The following is a 19,776-nucleotide window of genomic DNA, read 5'->3' on the forward strand; positions in this document are numbered from 1 at the left end:
CGACCCAGCGAGTTGTTTGCACCACAGGAAGTCTCTGGTTTGTACTCAGTCTGGTTCCGTCTCTGAAATGTAAGATACTATTGTAGATCTCTGGTAGACCACAGACCACTACCATATGTTTTGTCTACATTTCTGATTAACTGAAATCTCGTTGCGTCTGTGCATTGACGTTATATGTAATTTGGTCTTGCGAAAAATGTTCACACTGAGCTGTAAAGTTGATGAAGCTAACTTTTTTAAAGTCCCAGAGTCAGCAAGTCCGGCGGATTGAGGGCATTCTGTCAGATTTTGAATGTTTACAACTCTCACACTCCTCCCCCACGACCACCGAGCTCCTTCCCCTCGACTTCGTGCTCTTTGAAATCCCTTAGATCAGGGGTGCCCAACTCCGGTCCTGGAGAGCCCCTGTCCTGCATGTTTTAGGTTTCTCCCTGCTCTTACACACCTGATTCTAATGACGTGCTCGTTATCAAGCAACTGAAGCTTGTCACAGGTTTGAAAATCGTTCGAATCAGGTGTGTTTAGAGCAGGGAGAAACCTAAAACATGCAGGACAGGGGCTCTTCAGGACTGGGGTTGGGCACCCCTGCCTTAGATCATGCCACCTTTGAAATGCGGGTCCGATGTTGACTCTGGTTTTATCACGGGCACCGTCGCAATCTTTCTTTTTTTCCTTCTTTTCCACCGGTGTTTTCCTTTCCTTGGGTGTTTTCGACCTCCTCGTTTCGGTTTTTAACCGAGGAATTAGAAGCTTGTTGCTACGCCTCCCCCCTGTGATAGTGGAACGACCCAAGGGAAGAGGGGCTCTGTGTGCACGAACATAGCCCTGCGTGCTGAGTGGACAGGATGAGGATGACCCGGGCTTTGTTGATATTTTACAAAACAAACAACAGGCTCTAGGTCCACGTAGAGGCGCTTTTTTTTCTAAAACCGGATGATTTATGTTGTTCTATCGGAGCATAGTGTCGGCTTCGGTGAATATGATAAAAAAAATGTTGCCGACTGGGACTTTAATAGCGTCATACCAGAATCCAGATGGGTTGCTGCTCGGGGTGCCGCTCTTCTGCTTGTGTTCATCAGATCCACCCGTCACTCATCCATAGTCCAAATATGGTCACTTCCTCAACTGGTTGGAAAAATTAAAGATGTCGACTGCCAAAATGCTGATGTTGAGCCTTCAAAAGTGTAGTCCACAAAACAAAGGGTGACGTCACCATGACGACGGCCACTTCTAATAGACAGTCTATGAGCAAACTCAGAGGAGCAGCTTGTTACTATAATGAGAATAGCTGGTCAGTTTTTTTTTACTCAGAACACTTTCTGTTATATTGCTTGAAATCATTGTGATAAACTGATAGCTGTACGTACGTTAAAAGCACTGACACAACAAAGTAAAAAAAAAAAAAGTCCTCTGGTGGGGGCAGGACTGTCAAAAAAAATTAGAGTAACATTACTATTTTTTTGTAATGCACTTTTCATTGTTAAGAATGATCTCAAGGTGCTACAGAGTAGACAAAAATAAAAACAGAATAAAAGCAGGTTTAAGGACCGCACAAAAAGAGCACAAGTTAACTAAAATGTTTTTTTTTTGTTTTTTGGATGGGTGTGATGTGACACATGGGTGTGATGTGACACATGTTTTCGCACCCTCACAGGATCCTAGTGGCACTGTTTCCGGATGTACTGTAGTTTTTGAAGGCTCTTGCTAGGAATCCCTATGAGGAGAGCGTTGCAGTAGTCCAGTCTTGAGGAGACAAAGGCGTGGATGAGTTGATGTGGGTGTCAAATTTTAAACAAGGTTTACAGGTTAACAGGTTAGTGACCGTTTGTGATTGTGGTATGTTTTGGCCAGAGAAGGTGATGTGGGTTATAGGGGATGAGTGCACTTAAATAGCTTCAGTTTGGCGCTATTAAGCTGAAGGAAATTTCCTTTAATCAATCAATCAATCAATCAATCAATCATTTATTTGTCATTGCCATAAATAACAATGAAATTCCGTTGGAGCATACAACCTTACATAGTGAAAAGTGCATAGTGCAAAAAGTGCAAAATGTGCAATGGTGCAGAATCCCACGGGCATGTCATGTACACGAAAGAAGGACAAAAACACAAGGGGCGCCAGAGTACATTGTCAGAGGTAGTATAGTGTGTGCTGCAGCAATGCAGAGACCAGTTCACAGTTATTGTAAGATGGTTACTGTCCATGTGAGGGGGGGAGAGAGAGGAGGGGGGCACTGTTCAGCAGCCTCACTGCCTGAGGGTACAGGCTGTGGGCCATTCTGGTGGTTCTGGCAGATAAGGCCCTGTACCTTCTACCTGAGGGCAGCAGGTGGAACAGGTGATGGGCCACGCCTATATCTCCTCAAGACAGGAGCTCAGTGGTGATGATGATGCTGATGATGACGACAGTGAGGCTGATGGGAACGGGTCTTTATAAAAGTTGTGTATCATCAGCATAGCAATGGAATGCTATTCCATGCTGGGTGATGATGTGGCCAAGGGGAAGAGTGTAGAAGGTGAACAGGTTGGGGCAGAGAACCGACCCTTGAGGGACATCACAGGTGACAATGTGTGTCTCGGACTTTGCCTCTCCCAAGGAGACCTATTCTGTTCTTCCAGACAGGTAGGACTGGAACCAGTCAGAAAGTCCGATGGTGTTATGGAGGCACTGAAGGAGGATTTTATGGTCAACTGTGTCGAAAGCTGCAGACAGATCCAGGAGGATGAGGAGTGATGGTGATCCAGTGTCAGCCGTCATCAGCAGGTCATTGGTGACTCTGACCAGAGTTGTTTTGGTGCTGTGGGTGGACTAAGAAATTACCAACAGCTGTTCGCAAAATAAGAGGACGGATTCAGTCACCAGCAACACCCGAGTAAACATTGGTGATGGCGGCAACCGGGAGAGAAGAGGTTGGAAAGAGACGCCATGATGCCCTAGTTCTTCTAGATGGGTAATTATCTGCCCAATTGTCTTTGTTTTGTGTGAAAGGGGTTACATTTCATGATTTGTGTATCCACCGTTACTTGTAGATCGCCTATTCTCCAACGCCAAGTCAGCTAGACTGTAGACATGTAAGTTAGCTAACGTTCCGTTATGTAATCTGCAACTAACGATATCTTGGAGTTATTTATTGGTCTCTTTTAGCTTTGAAAGGGACGTAGCATGATGTTGGCTTGTATGTAATCTGCAGCTAACGCTACTTGTGTGTTATATACACGGCCTCTCTTACCTTTGAAAGTGTTACATTAGTTTGTATGGAATCTACAGCTAACGCTACGTGAGTTATTGATGTGATCTCTTAGCTTTGAAAGGGACGTAGTGTTGCATTGGCTTGTATGTAATCTAATTAGCCTCACGTGTACATTGTAGATGTGAGCAAATGTAGTTTGATGGTTGTTATCTGATTTATCCTGTCTTTGAATGGACGTTTGATGTAGCGATGTAGCTTACAAGTGTGTTGAGATCGTAAACACTTCCACACAGGTGCAACATGGATAGATTGATTCTTTCTAGCATTTTGTCGGAGTCTCCCTCTCACTGGTGAATTCAGCTGGATTCAGACATGGCTCAGACCTCTGTTATCTTATTAATATTAAGTCCTTCTTTCACGGGTAGCTTGTGTTGTTGCCCTGGACTACAGTCATTACATCAAAGATCAGCCAAGAGAAAAGATGATGACTGTTCAGTTTGTTGTGTGACAAGTCCTACCATTTTAGGTCATAAACTTCTAGGTATCACAGTTGCATTGTTTTGTTTTTGTGATGACAATATAAAGCATGGTGGAGATTTAGTGTGTTGATGGCATTTCATATGGTAATACAAAGGGCTGTGCAATGTAAGGTAATATGAATATTTCACTATGGTTGACCTCCTTTCTCTAATGCCAGGTACAGCAAGTTGTACACCAAGAAGTCCAGGACGTGGAGGATCTACACACCGGACAAGGACTACAGTTATATATCAGATCTGCAGAGCGCTATCCTGCGGTGAAGCAATGAGGCCAGATGGTCCCTGCCAACATGTGGTTCTATCAGGTGTCCCCCCCCCCCCCCCCCCCCCCAACCACCCAGGACCTTTTGAACAAGCAAGTCAGCAGAGGACTTGAAGTGGTAACATACAGTCAGGTCCATATTGGGACATCTCTTGATTTTGGCTCTATACACCACTACAATGGATTTGAAATGAAACAAACAAGATGTGCTTTAACTGCAGACTTTCAGGTTTAATTTGAGGGTATTTACATTCAAATCAGGTGAACAGTGTAGGAATTACAACAGTTTCTATATTTGATTCCCACGATTTAAGGGAACAAAAGTAATGGGACAAACTAAACAATCATAAATCAAACTTTCAATGTTTAATACTTGGTTGCAAATCCTTTGCAGTCAATTACAGCCTGCAGTCTGGAAGGCATAGACATCACCAGATGCTGGGTTTCATCCCTGGTGGTGCTCTGCCAGGCCTCTACTGCAATGTTCTTCAGTTCCTGCTTGTTCTTGGGGCATGTTCCCTTCAGTTTGGTCTTCAACAAGTGAAATGCATGCTCAATCGGATTCAGGTCAGGTGATTGACGTGGCCATTGCATAACATTCCACTTATTTGCCTTAAAAAACTCTTTGGTTGCTTTCGCAGTATGCTTTGGGTCATTGTCCATCTGCACTGTGAAGCGCTGTCCAATGAGTTCTGAAGCATTTGGCTGAATATGAGTAGATAATATTGCTCGAAACACTTCAGAATTCATTCTGCTGCTCTTGTCAGCAGTTACATCATCAATAAATACAAGTGAACCAGTTCCATTGGCAGCCATACATGCCCACGCCATGACACTACCACCACCATGCTTCACTGATGAGGTGGTATGTTTTGGATCATGAGCAGTTCCTTTCCTTCTCCACACTTTTCTTTTCCCATCACTGTAGTACAAGTTGATCTTGGTCTCATCTGTCCATAGGATGTTCTTCAGGAACTGTAAAGGCTTTTTTTTGGTGTTGTGTAGGGGTTTTTCTTCTGTTGTCCACCACAGTTGTTTTCCGTGGTCTTCCAGGTCTTTTGGTGTTGCTGAGCTCACCGGTGCATTCTTTCTTTTTAAGAATGTTCCAGACAGTTGATTTGGCCACACCTAATGTCTTTGCTATTTCTCTGATGGGTTTGTTTTGATTTTTCAACCTAATGATGGCTTGCTTCACTGGCAGTGACAGCTCCTTCGATCTCATATTGAGGGGTAACAACAGATTCCAAATGCAAATGTCACACTTGAAATCAACTCCACCTCTTACCTGCTTACTTGAAGATGACATAATGAGGGAATAGCCCACACCTGTCCATGAAATAGCTTTTGAGTCAATGGTCCCATTACTTTTGGTCCCCTAAAAAGTGGGAGGCACATATAGAAACTGTTGTAATTCCTGATTTGGATGTAAATACCCTCCAATCAAAGCTGAAATTCTGCAGTTAAAGCACATCTTGTCTGTTTAATGTCATGTACATGTCATGATCCCATCATGGCAGCCCTGCCCCTTTTCCTGTGTGTGTGTGTGTGTGTGTGTGTGTGTGTGTGTGTGTGTGTGTGTGTGTGTGTGTGTGTGTGTGTGTGTGTGTGTGTGTGTGTGTGTGTGTGTGTGTGTGTGTGTGTGTGTGTGTGTGTGTGTGTGTGTGTGTGTGTGTTCCTTGTCTGTTTTCCTCCTGTGTCTCTCCCCCAGTCTGTTCTGTGTGTGTGGGTGTGTCTCTGCATGTGGGCGTGGTCTTCCCGCCACAGGCAGCAGCCAGGTGAATCCACGCTGCAATCAACGCCCTTTAAAACCTCTGGATTCTCTCCTGCTTGATGCCAGATCGTTTCGTCAGTCTCCGTGGTTGTACGCATCCTGGCTGTCTCTGTTGGTGCCTTTTTTTTGACGACCAGCTTGTGTAGCTAGTGCCTCTCCTGCTCTGCCCCAGATCGACATGCTGACGTGGTAGCTGTTGTTTAGTGATGGGCAAGTGAAGCCTTATGAAGCACTGAGGCTTTCCTAGCAATTGTGTTGAATAAGGTTCAAAGCTTCAACGCTTCAGTGATGGTGACATCTGGTGGACAACTGAAGCCATAGCAACCTCTCAAGAGCGCGACTGACGCTCTGACACCGTTTCAATCCCATGTCAACAATAAAAGTTTAGAAAAGACTGTGTGGTCATTTACGTGTTTTGTTCATTCATACTCGCCCATACTGTAACACATCCCAGTTTAAGCCAACGGATAAATCTAAACGATATGAAGGGTTAAATGTTGGTTAAGGGTTTATTTATTTGATCATGGTATGTGAACTCAGAAAGATCGTTTTTGTATTAAGTGTTTTACACCAGAGTCCAGATAATAGTTTGTCATAGGAGAAGTTGTATGGTCGAGGAGGAATGTTAATGCACAGAACAGACAGGTTTTTAATCTTCACAGGGTTGTATTAAGAAATATAATTTTTTCCACTGTGGCAGGCTTCAGTCTTCTCCTCTTCTGGCTCACGACGCATGAACACTACGAGCCAATGAAACGCACTGACACACACTATGAGCTAATGACACGCACTGGCAAGCTATGAGCCAATGAAACGCTTCGAAACATTTCGAAGCAATAACACTTTAGTAGGCGCGTTTCAAATCATGCATGCGCATGCATTTGCCTCGGGTAACCAGGCATTCTGGGAAAAAAACGTAACAAAAGCTGGTGATAACTTCCCTCTGCGACATGTCACATGACTTTAAAAACTCGCGGTATCTCCAGGGTACCTCCCTCCGCATGCTTTTCTGTGCAGATGGTCTCAAATAAGTGCGGACATAAGACACTCCCCTCAACGTTGCCCTAGTTGGTTAGAATTATCACGTGGTATTGCCCACGTGAGAAAATTCCTCAGCCTCCGTCAACAACGGGAGTTCAAATGCCTCGGCTCGAATTCGTCAGCGACGAAGAAAGCCAGCGCAACTGGGTAGACCATATTCTATGTGCAAAGTCCGTGAAGTTTCCCCTGCCGCGATAGTTTTTGTTATGTATATAATTATGAATAAAGTTTAAATAAAAAAAAACAAAAAAAACTTATGAAGTGCACCTGTATCCGACTTGACGTGGTGGGAACTTGACGTGTTTATGACGAGTTCCGGCAGATCCTCTCAAGTCTCGTGCATGCATCGGCGCAAATGCATGCGATCCGAAACGCAGCCAGTGCTTCGGTCACGTGACGCTGGTGTTCGATACAAGCTCCGATACAGAGGTTTCGAACGACTCAACTTCAGGAAGAGCGACACAAGCTCCAAAGCCTCGGTATCATTTGCCCATCACTACTGTTGTTTGAAACTGCCTCGCTTACCTGTGGATTCAGCCTGCACACCGTCTCATCTCCTGTGTTTCCCTGCATGAGAGTACGCACAAGAAGACGGACCTCACAACACCCTCACCCTCGTCACTCCTCGGGACCCTGGGACCTCGCACTATTTTCAACTTGCTTCTCATTAAAAGACCTTATTCACTATCATCTGTGGTTCAAGTCGTGCTCTTGGGTTCAGATCAAACTCGGTCCATAACAGCATAGAGCTAAAAAGCTATGGTTGACCTCGTTTCTCGAATTGCAGGTTGATCTATAAAAAGTCCAGGACGTGGAGATTATATACCCTCAAGGTGGACAAGGACTACACATACATAACAGATCTGCAGAGTGCTATCCTGCGGCGAAGGTTGTCTGCTACGTTGGGGATAACACGGACCAGACAAATGAGGCCAGATGATCCCTGTCAACATCTGGACAGGACGCTAGTCTATCATAGGGCCGACATGTAGAGACAGACAACCATTCACACTCATATTCACATCTATGGGCAATTTAGAGTCATCAATTAACCTATCCCCATCCTGAATGTCTTTGGACTGTGGGAAGAAGCCGGAGAACCCGGAGAGAACCCACGCTTACACGGGGAGAACATGCAAACTCCAACCAGGAGGAACCCGAACTCGGAATCGAACCCGGGACCCCCTCGCTGTGAGGCGTGGCGTAGTGCTACCCACTACACCACCAATGTTGTTTTGTAATGATTTGTAATTGTGATCTTTTTTCTAAAGGACAACCGCTGCCTAAAGACAAGACCACATGCACAGTCTGACCAGTCAGCCAACATTCACCTGTTCTGATACAAAACAGCTAGGAGACCTCTGCGCAGACACCATTTCTTCCTTTTTTGTGCACATGCTGTGTATATATACAGTGTGTATATATATATATATATTGTTATGGTTTGAAAAATAATAAATGGGTGACATGACACAACTTGTTCTCATTGGATTGTTTATGCTGTGAGTATAAGGAAAAGGCCTTTAACATTTTAAAGACTTTTATTCAAACAATTTAGAGCAGGTTATGCGGAACATAAATGGTAAAGAAATAAGCATTGCTATTGCAAAAAAATACTACACTCACTACTCTACTCCTAGGGATGAAACCTTTATATTGTCCTTGTGGATCTGGGTAGCAAGTGCTTATCTTCCAGACACAGCAACTGGGTATCATAACTGTGAGCCTGTACCAGTGCTGCTGTCCCAGTGCTCCATGCTGACACACAGTAAGTTGACTTGGTGTTTGTGTGTCAGCCAGCGGTCCAATGGCTGATGTGACTGCTTCAAACTCAGTCCTGGAATGCTGGCCTGTAAAGTAACAGACTTGATAAGACATTTTTATTGAACAGAGTGTTATTGTCCTCAAAGAGTCCTTTTATCCACTGTTCATGTCAGGTAGACTACACAGAGAACCACTGACCAGCATAACAGCAGAATGCCAGGGAGGTTCTGCAGCTGTTTCGTAGTCAGACGATATGGCTGAAATGCGCTGAAGTTTATAAATAAAACTAAAAACAAATGTTAGCGGTGTAGTATTGCTAACTTTATTGCTATTTTAGCATTGCCTGATTTAGCTGTTGCTAACTAGCCAGCAATAAGTTCAATTTCAATGACATTGCCTAATGCTAACATGCTAGCCTGACATACGGTATGTGCCTAGCAGCAGCAACCATGTTAGTTGTTTATGTTTATTATGATAATGTTAGGTGTTTTGTTGCTTGTAAATGTAAGCTAGCGATGTTGTGCTCCTCGTCCAAGTGATCTTTCGTGTTGTAGTAAGGTCAGTGCGCATTCATGCGTTCTGGGGGGTGCGGCTTTCAACAGAGGTCTTAAAGAAGCGGACAGGATCTTTCCGGTACGCCGATGTGTTCAAAGTCAAACATCTCTGTGTTGTTTTCAAAATTTTAGAATGACCTATAAGGCTTTTAAGTGTACCTGAGCTGGGGAGGCTATAGTTGTTTCTAACTTCAGGGCTAACTCTTTCACTTCCATTATCAGGTTGCAAGTAAGACAAAGGGCCTTGGTTAAAATTTCGAGGGAGTGCAGCATTTATTCACCAAACCACGCACATTACCTACACACTGAGTTACGTACTTGAATAACACATACCTCTTTTTAACAAAATCCCTGATGCCCTGGGTTGGTATGTTTTATGTTTGTAATCCCAAATGTTCTATGCACGCTTTGTGACATAAAAACAGGCCATTTTCAAACACACAAAAAGTATCCAAATCCCTAAATTGAAAACTGAATACCTACCCAATGAATGATTCTTTAAAGAGAGTAATATTCAGGTCCAGCCCTACAAAATTAAAGTATAAAAAGATAAATTACTATTATTTAAGATCATAATTCTTATTCAGAATTTCAAAAACTTGACTTGGGATTTCTCGATTTTGACTTCCTTGTTCATGCCTGAAAAATGTTTTCTAGCAGGAATAAGCTTCCATCCAATTATTGTATAAAAAACGATAATGTTCATACTGTTTTAGCATTCAAGTTATAATTAAGTGTTTGTGTCCACAGAGAGCAACAGCTGGGCTAAGGAGGACGACAGCTGAGCTAACGGACGGTAACCACGACAACGCTAATTCCGGCAACAATAACCCTGTCAACGACTCTCCCACTCCTATACAGCCAAGAGATTCAGTTACCATGGAGATCAGCTCATCGCCACCACTAACAGACACGGAGACAGAAAACTTGGTTGGCTGGCGCAGCCAGGATATACAGGAGCTCCATTACCCCGAGGTCCATGGGGTCAAGCAGCCAATTGAGTATGAGCAGGAAGATGAAGAGGCTGCAGAGACAGAACATTCAAAAAGGGATGGAGATGAGTGTGATTATCTTGTTTTTGCAATAGGAGAGCTAAAGGGAGATGACAAAGACGCTGAAAAAGAAGGAAGACGAGACACAGAGGGAGGAGGAGAGGAGAGAGAAGATGGAGGAAGAGGAGATGCAGAAGGGAAGGAAGGAGGGAGTGGAGAGATAGAGAGAGAAGATGGAGGAAGAGGAGAAACAAAAGAAGCATGCATAAGAGAGAGAGTGGGCGAGATGCAAGATGCCACTCTGACAGACCTCTCCTTCACCTCTGCGAACCCAGCATGTCTTTTATCATCAGAGCCCCTGATTGGGACCTCAGATCCTTCAGATCAGCACACAGCGGCCATGTTGCACCAGGCCTGGGGTCACGACCTCGACAGCAGAGATGACCTTAGTGACAGTCACCTTAGCGACTGCCTCCAAGCAGAGCTGGCTCTCGTATACTCGGACAGTGATGCAGGGGAGGACCAATGGGTTGGCTTGGTCGACTGTGATGTCACCAACCAGGAAGAAGCAGGAGGAGGGATTCATGATAGCATCTGTGATGGAGAGCACAAGGAAGAGGAGAGGGGAGAACCCGATGAAGAAAGAGGGGAAGAAGAGGAAGAGGCAGAAGTAGAGGGAGGAACAGAAAAGCAAAAAGTGGGGAAGGAGGGGAGGGGTGGCGGGGATGATGATGATGATGAAGAGCAGATGAAGGCGAGGAGAGATGTTCTCCTGCGGTCGCCTTCCTTCAGCTCCACAGCCAGCTCCATGGACCCCGACAGGAAGGTGAGACTTTCCAGAACTATACTTCCCATTCATCTTTTATGGCCAGGAACACTTGGAATTACCTTCATATTGAATTCATATGCAACGCATAATTGATCCTCTGCTAAGTCCCGCCCCTCAAACACAGACTGGCCAATCATAGCGTAGCATTGGGCAGCTCTGACCCAGGGACTGACAACTATCCAACTGTGCTCCAAAGACTCTCATCTCATCATCTCAGATTCTTTTCATTTTCAGGCTGACTTTGTGGATTTCGAGCAAGTCATGCTTAAACGTTGTGCTTTGGGCATGTGTAACAGGGAGGCTAAGTCCCACCCCTTTCAGTGTTCCTCATGGGAATATTTCAGAAAAATATGTACAGTAGTCAATAAGAGACATCAATTTCTGATCCCGTTTGCATCATTCCATGAATTCCACAACCACAAAGTGGAAAGTTAGGAAAAGCTCACTATTGTAGGCACTACACTTCCATACATGAGAAGTTGGATGTCCGTCTCAATTAAATATGGAGCTGGAGTCGGTATAGAGCTTAGCATAGAAGCAAGACTGGAAACAGGGAAACACCCAATCTGGCACTGTTCAAAGTTATAAAAAGTAGCACTTATTAGCATGTGGTAAATGGAAGAGATGACAATGTGGGGCTTTGGTGGTTATCAAACAGCAGCTAGATGCAGTGACTCAACTCCACAGTGAGGAGGCCATGTAGGGACAGGTGTGCATTAATGAGCTATCTTTTACAGCCAGTGTTTCCCCGACGCCACTTAAAGTCCCTCCATAAAGTGTGTGTGAGATTGGACTATTCTAAGGGGCTGATCACAATGAGACCAGCTCCCATGGTACGGCGTTTTCTAGTATTTAGATGATTTTGGAAGTTCAAATATTCTCAACTTTTCAACAGCAGGTGCTGAGCCAATCGAAGGGAGCAAGAGGCGGGCTCCTGTGTTGATCCCAATAGATGTGGTAGGAACACAGACGAAAGATTAATATTTGCGCCCTTTTTTAACACATGCGATCCCCCTGATGATCACGCACCCCCCTCAAAAGGACCATCAGATGGTTTGCCCTGAAGTGCTTTCCCAAGAGGTCTGTTGAGGATGTATCTCGTGTATCTGCGATCGGGGCCTAGATGGAGTTTTTGAAACCTAACACTGTTTTTGTGGAGAGTTGTTCCCCTATATGGACATCTGTAGATGATTCTCTCTCATATTGGACCATATGATGTTACTATACAGATGACAGTGTCATATGGGATATGGGAAACCTCCAATACTTGAGTTCTATCTTAATATTATCACTTGTTCTCTGAAGGTCTGTATCTTTTACCTTATCTGAGAATGAATTCAGTCTCTGTTGAATAGTAATATTGTATATAAAATGTCTGAGAGTGAATAAGCAATGATAATAATCAAATCCTGAGCTTCATCTTTCCTGTCAGGTGCCTGTAGATTTCTGTGTCCAAGAAGAGACCCTCAGTGAAAATGTCTCCACTGAGCATGTAGACTTTCTGTTGGCCCGCCAGCAGTGGAGGAAAATGGAGGAGGAGGTCAAAGGTCAACCAATACCCAAACCAGGGCTCAGAGCTCAGGGGAGCTTCCAGGGCACTCACACATCACTGTACCCCCCCACTCGCAGCCCCCGACTCAAACACAGGTAAGAAATACTGGAGTAAATAACCGTTTATTTATGGTTGAGCTTTCTCAGACAGGGTGTTTGCTGCTGGGTGCAGGAGGTGCGACCGCACCCCCAATTTTCACAGGAATCCGGCTTGCAAAGGAATATTTACTGGCCCTTTTAGTGGAAAAAACATAAAAAAAATGCTGGCCATGTAGTGGCCGATATGAGCTGCTCTCTCTAATCTCCGCGCAGCAGTGTAGACTTGCTCCGCAAGGCACGCGGCCTCAATAATCCTTACCGCGTGCTCCCGCTACGTTCTTCTTCGTGTACTTCACGCGCTTTATGTTGTTCTGATGGCCGTTCCGCATCGTTGAACCACCACAATGACGCTTACTACTTTGAAAACTAGGAAAGTTGACAAAGAAAACAGTGTATCTTGATAAGCTGTTGCACTCTTCAGACTCGTGGTATGAGCGGAACCGGACCTGTACTTTTATAATAAAAATGGGGCTGTGTCTCCGTCCAACATCCGCTGTGCTAGCGCTGCCTGCTGGCGCTGCCTGCTGGCGCTGCCTGCTCGCACAGATCCGCTCATGCTGACATGCGCTGACGCAGGTTGAGTGTTCACTAGAAATGTATGCAGAGATGGCGCTCCTTCAAAACAATATGAAGCCACGCGTGTGTAGTATTAGGACGTGATGACCTTTGTACAACAGGCAATCGGGCCAAGGCCCGTTTGGGCTGGAGCAGTGCAAAGGCAAAGCGGCAGGGGACCCCTTGTGGGGGGAAATTGTGCCGAGGCACGATACAGATTGCGCCCTCATTCAAAACTAATTGAATAGCCCCGCTATAGGCTATCTTATCTTATCTAGTTAGGCTATCAGGTGTGAGGTTTTTTTTTTGCACCCCCATTTTCAAACTCGTTCCGGACACTGGTATAGAGGGTGTCGAGGAAGAGAGCCAGAACTGTTCTGGACCCCCGTTCTGCAGATGACCATGTTGGTTGTCCTGTATCCTCATACTGCATCCTGGCTTGTTCGCAAAGGAAACACTGCCAACATGTTTTTAAAGTTTGCACGGGTTCAGTGTCAACACAAGTCTTGTATCTGCTTGATTTTAGCCTTCGTTAAACTTCAGCTGGGTTTCCTCCTGTCCTCTCCAAGGGAGATCCACCCAGTGGCGCCAAGGCAGCAGGCCCTGTCCTCCACCTTGTCCCCCAGTTCAGAGGACTCAGGCCTGGATGACTTGTCATACCGCAGCCCACTGGAGGAGCCGGAGAGTGCGGTAGAGAGAGAGATCCGACTGACTCTGGAGAGAGAGGACCGACACCGCAGAGAGAGGGGGGCGATCACACATGGCCTCAACATACCCAGGTAACCTTCTGTTACACGTTGGAGAGGAGGCGGGGCTTCCCTCCACGTAGACCAGGTTTCCTCCATCATGGCATCACTATTGCTGCTTTGTTCATGTTGAAGTCCCAGATCCAACAGCAAACCAAACACCGTCCTGTCTGGGTTCATGACCTCATCCTTACTTGGTGCCATTGTAGCGGGTCATCAGCTTGGTCTGGGTGCTGTGATAGCCCACCTGGGGTACTAGCTACTTAACACCACAGTGTGTAGACTGAATAGCCAAAATAATGAGATAAAAGAGGCTAAACGTATTCTCTGTTGGTTTGTCACTTTTATGGAGGACTACAGCTGCCGTTATAATAATTTAATCAACAATAATAATAAAGTAAATAATAAAGAAAGAAATGTGCCGGTAATACCAGGGCTGAAACGATTACTCAAGTTATTCGAGGACCTCGATTACAAAAAATGCTCGAGGGAAAACCTCTGCCTCGAAGCGTCGTTAAATTCCTCTCTCTGCATTATGTGTCTGCTCAGCAGGGATCATTGTTCCACACAGAGCGTGTTTGAGGAAGCCAGGGCTCCAGAGTGACCATTTAGGATGCACATGCGACCACAAATCAGTGAAGTCAAGTCAAGTCATCTTTATTTATATAGCACCTTTCATACATATACAAATGCAACCCAAAGTGCTTTACATTAAAATAAAATGAAATAAAATACATACCCCCCCCCCAACCCTGCAAGATAAAATGGAATATGGAATATGACTGAGCACTGATAGACCAAGTGAGGAAACAACATCCTAAGGGAGCCCTCCACACCGAGAGCCGTCCAAGCCCACGACTACAGGGGACGCCGCCACAGAGACCACCCCGACCCAGACAGATAGGGACCCATACCATGGCCATAAAGCCCCGGGGCAGGACTCCCCAACTGTCCAGGCCTGGACAACCCCCCAGGACAGCACCTCCGCAGGCAGGCCAGACAGAGCTCCCGGAGTGGAGGGCCCCCATGAGGAGAACAATGGAGCTGGAAACTAAGAGACAATAAAAATAGATAATAAAAGAAATGGAAAACCTCCTCAAACAACATAAATGAATGTTAATATGAATTACTGAAAGTAAAAGAAAAAAAAATAAGTAAATGAATAATAAAACCTTTAAGAGAAAATTAAGACAACGTAAAATGACAGGACAGGATAAATGAGTAATACTAAAAGAATAAAAAGGACTTAGTTAAAAGCTAAATTAAAAAGGTGAGTCTTGAGACTGCGTTTAAACGTATCGACAGACTCAGTGGCCCTGAGGCCCCCCGGCAGGCTGTTCCACAGGCGAGGGCTGTAATGATAAAATGAGGCTTCACCAAAGGTTTTGGATCTAACATTGGGAACAGATAAAAGACCAGTACCGGAGGACCTCAGGGTCTGCGAGGGCCGATACGGTAAAAGCAGGTCAGACAGATAAGAAGGCCCAAGGCCGTTAAGACACTTAAAAACTAGTAAAAGAACCTTAAAATCGATCCTGAAGCGCACAGGGAGCCAATGCAGCGATTCTAAAACCGGTGTAATGTGAGCCCGCCTTCTGGTCTTTGTCAGCACACGTGCAGCCGAGTTCTGGAGCAGCTGAAGGTGGGAAATGCTCTTTTTCGGGAGACCAGAAAGCAGGGCATTACAGTAATCTAACCGGCTAGAGATAAAAGCATGCATTAGCACCTCTGTGCTGGCCAGAGAGAGAAACGGGCGAACTCTGGCTATATTCTTAAGATGGTAAAAAACAATCTTTGTAGTATTTCTGATGTGTGGAATAATATCAAGCTCAGAGTCGAAAAGAACACCCAGGTTTTTTACGCACTGTGAATGTTTAAAAGCATTTAGTTTTGGAAAAAGTTTCTCTCTCTTGCTTTCAGGACCAATAATTAAAACTTCTGTTTTGTCCTGGTTGAGCTGCAGGAAGTTCTCTGCCATCCATGACTTTATATCTAAAATACAGTTTAAAAGGGAATCAATAGGTCCTGTGTCATCAGGAGACACGGCAATGTAGAGCTGTGTATCATCAGCGTAGCTGTGAAAATTGATGCCGTGCCTCCTGATGACGTCCCCAAGGGGGAGCATATATAAATTAAAAAGTATTGGACCTAAAATTGACCCTTGGGGCACCCCACACTATAGTTCATGCGTTCCAGAGGAACATGTATCCATACTTACAAGAAAGTGAGGACCTGTGAGGTAGGAATAAAACCAGTTAAGAACAGTACCAAAGAGGCCCACCAGGTGTCTAAGTCTATTTAACAAAATTTGGTGATCTACTGTATCAAAAGCAGCGCTTAGATCCAGTAGCACCAGGACTGACAGTTTCTGAGAGTCACCGTTACACCTGAGATCATTCACAATCTTCACGAGGGCTGTCTCGGTACTGTGGTTCATCCTAAAACCAGTTCTAAAATGTTGTTGTTGTTTAAAAAAAATATTTAATTGGATAAAAACCAGCTTTTCTAAAACTTTGCTTAAAAAGGGTAAGTTGGATACAGGTCGGTAGTTGGCGAAAATGTCAGGATCCAAATTGTTCTTCTTCAGAAGGGGCTTCACCACTGCCGTTTTAAAGGCAGTGGGGAAGACACCCGTCTGGAGAGAGCAGTTCACAAGATTTAAAAGTTCAAACTCAAAGAACGCATAAAATTGATTTAAGACTGATGTGGGAATTGGGTCTAAAAGGCAGGTTGTCAATGTTAAAAGAATTTGCCCGTAATTGAATTAATTCACCCAAGGAGGAGATCGGAGACATAAGTAAAGTCGACGTCTGACTTTAATCTTGATCAAGAGGAGCAGTTACAATGCAACAATGTGTGAGGATGCTACAGAGGAAGTGCTCAAATCACTGTTGTGACTTGAGTCTTTTAAAGGCACTGGAGATAACGCGTCACTGACAGTTAACCTTCATGTAGAACAAGACATCATGACTACCAGGCCTCTGATAGTCATGATGACAGTTCAACACATAAAGCTTCAACCTGAACAAAGAAAACTTTTAAGACATGAGGTTATACAAAATTCTTATAACAGTCGGGTTAACTCGGGAGAAAACTCTACCAAGGGTTTCTGCATCAACCTGGACAAAATGCTCCATTGTCTCCTCAGATAAAAGTGATGGTTCAGGTCTATTAAAAGCAACAATGTGATGTTCTAAAAGCATGGACCTAATGCCAACGATTTTACCCCTGAAGTGGTCTGCAAATTCCTGTCTCCCCTTGCGCCGTAAGACCTGTCCCACCATCTCCGTCCAAACCGGTATTGTGAACCGGGCGGTCCGGTCGGGTGTAGTTTTAAGAACCGTCAGTCCAGTTGGGTGTAGTTTTAAGAACCGGCGGTCCGGCGTAGTTTTAAGAACCGGGCAGTCTGGTCGGGTGTAGTTTTAAGAACCGGCGGTCCGGTTGGGTGTAGTTTTAAGAACCGGCGGTCTGGCGTAGTTTTAAGAACCGGGAAGTCTGGTCGGGTGTAGTTTTAAGAACCGGCGGTCCGGTAAGGTGTAGTTTTAAGAACCGGCGGTCGGGTGTAGTTTTAAGAACCGGCGGTCCGGTCGGGTGTAGTTTTAAGAACCAGTAGTTTGATACGGTCTCCAGTTAGCCGTGGCTGGGCAACATTGTGCAGTACAGCCAGAGCCAGGCTGGGAACGTTGCTTTTACTGTCAGAGCTTTGCCGTTCAGAATCGTTAAAAAAGCACCAAAGAAAACAATTCTCATTTATCTTTAGCTTTCTTTTTTCCTTTCTTTTTTTGTTATCTTTATTACAGTTTATAGTCATTGAATGTGTTAAGAAATTAACAGTGTATATGGGAACTATATAAAGTACAATGTAAATTTTTTAGATTACTCGATGATAAAAAGATTTGATAGCTGCAGCCCAAATGAATACTAAATATCCAACAATAGGATTATACAGTATCACCTCCGTATCCTTCTAGTGGGAACCAGTTAAACTGAGCAGAATTGAACTGCTTTCAGACTGATTGCTCTCTTCTATTGTTCTGTTCAGACCCTCCAGCCTGCAGACAGGAAGATCTCCACCCAGACCTCCAGCCTGCCGCACCCCTACCTTGTCCATCTCCCCGTCCCCTTCCCTTCCCCCATCTGTCTACCATGAAATGACGGCCAATAACGTTATTATATTGGAGCCTGACTGCTCTAGTGCCGCCTCCAGGAACCGCTTACTCTCCTCCGCAATTGGGGGCCTCTCCAATTGGCCGACAAGCCAGGACGCGGTGCCTTCTGCCAACGTCATCGTTGTTGAAACCTCCAATCTCATCATTCGCAGCACTTCCGAATTCTGCCTAAGCTCCTCCCCCCCGTCCATGGAAATGCAGGAGAGCACTTTCTCATCCAATCCGTTCTTTAAGCTACGCTCCCTCAGCAGCCAATCGCTGGTGGAGCGGGAGATCCGCATGGTGAGGCAGAGGGAGGAAGAGTGGAGGAGGCAGAGGGAGGAGGAGTGGAGGAGGCAGAGGGAGGAGGAGTGGAGGAGGAGGGAAGAGGAGTGGAGGAGAGGCAGAGAGAGATATGACACTGTGCTGGTGTCTCCCGGCCTCAACGATCACATCAGTTACAACGGTACGTACAGCAATCAAGATCCACCAGTCAGGAACCTTGAAACTTCCTCCAAACGTGTGTTCTTTCAGAGCGAAACTGGGCACCAATCAAAGTGACCAGGGGCCTCATTTATAAAGCTTGCGTACGCACAAAACGGGGCTGGAAACGTGCGTACGCCACTTTCCACGCAAAGGTTGTGATCTATAAAAACCAAACTTGACGGGAAAGTGTGCGTACCTGTAAACAAACTCTGGGGCATGCGTACCGGTACGCACATTCTGGAGACTGGAGGGGAATCAGCAACACAGATGGAGCTGTGGTGAACTGAAGTCAGATTGTATAGTAAACTTGAGAAGAACTATATAACTATATAATGACTCGCACACATTTAATTTCACTCCAAATCATACGTTAGATCCGCGTTATCATGAAGATGAACTCCAGCAGTGTTTTTCTGTTTCATATTTTTTATTAATATGTATACAAGAATAACAAAGGCACTTACATGGTACATTGGTGTCAGCATTAAACATGTTTGTATACACCCTTGTATTTAGAATTGTGTTTTTGAACACTCAACAGTTACAGAATTAAAACCAAAATAAACTATACAATGTTTAGATACTGAGATATAATCTATATAAAATGATTAGACTGACATGACAGAAGAAATACATAAATAATAATAAAAAAGAGAGGGGAAGAGAGAGAGGGGGGGAAAAAAAAGAAGGGGGAAAGAAAAGAAAGAGGGAGTGTGTGTGTGAGGGAGGGGGGTTACATCGATGCAAAAAAGTCCATAAACGGTTGCCATTTGTTGTAAAATGTGCTCAAGTTCCCCCTTCTTGAATATCTGATTTTCTCGATTTTCAAAAAGTACATAACCTCTGTAATCCATTGTGTACTGGAGGGAGCAGTTGTGGATTTCCAATTCAGAAGGAGGTGGCGTTTAGCAATGAGTGAGGTGAGGGCTACTACTTCCAATTCTTTAGTAGAATATAGGGTATAGTCATCCGGAAGAACAAAAATGCCAATGTGTGGTGAAATGTGAATAGTTCTTGAAAATACCTTAGACATGGTGTTGAAATAAATTTGCCAAAAGTTCGACAGAGCTGGGCAAGAGAAAAACATATGCGTAAGATTGCAAGGTGTGCCTCCACATCTGTCACAGACATCTACCATATCTGGGAAAATCTGTGCCAGCCTAGTCTTCGAATAATGGCATCTAAATACAACTTTAAACTGTATGAGGGTCAGGCGGGCACAAATAGAGGTTTTGTGAATGGCCTTCA

The 19,776-nt window shown here is 44.7% G+C and overlaps 1 protein-coding gene across 4 annotated transcripts in view; it reads left to right on the forward strand.

The window, feature by feature from the left end:
• LOC311012029 (uncharacterized protein) overlaps positions 1-19,776 on the forward strand; it is a 177,273-nt gene that overhangs the window by 152,045 nt on the left and 5,452 nt on the right. For 3 of the 4 annotated variants that reach the window (XM_084007310.1, XM_084007309.1, XM_084007308.1), the window contains exons 1-4: positions 10,302-10,940; positions 12,376-12,590; positions 13,718-13,927; positions 17,937-18,508. In XM_084007310.1, the coding sequence (XP_083863436.1) occupies positions 10,401-10,940; positions 12,376-12,590; positions 13,718-13,927; positions 17,937-18,508 (1,537 nt within the window). In that variant the 5' untranslated portion in view covers positions 10,302-10,400. Of the gene's footprint in view, positions 1-10,301; positions 10,941-12,375; positions 12,591-13,717; positions 13,928-17,936; positions 18,509-19,776 lie in introns of those variants that run through there. The other variant, XM_084007311.1, reaches the window with a different exon arrangement.

Source organism: Eutrigla gurnardus, assembly GCF_963514095.1.
Source record: "Eutrigla gurnardus genome assembly, chromosome: 4".
NCBI classification, from domain to species: Eukaryota; Metazoa; Chordata; class Actinopteri; order Perciformes; family Triglidae; genus Eutrigla; species Eutrigla gurnardus.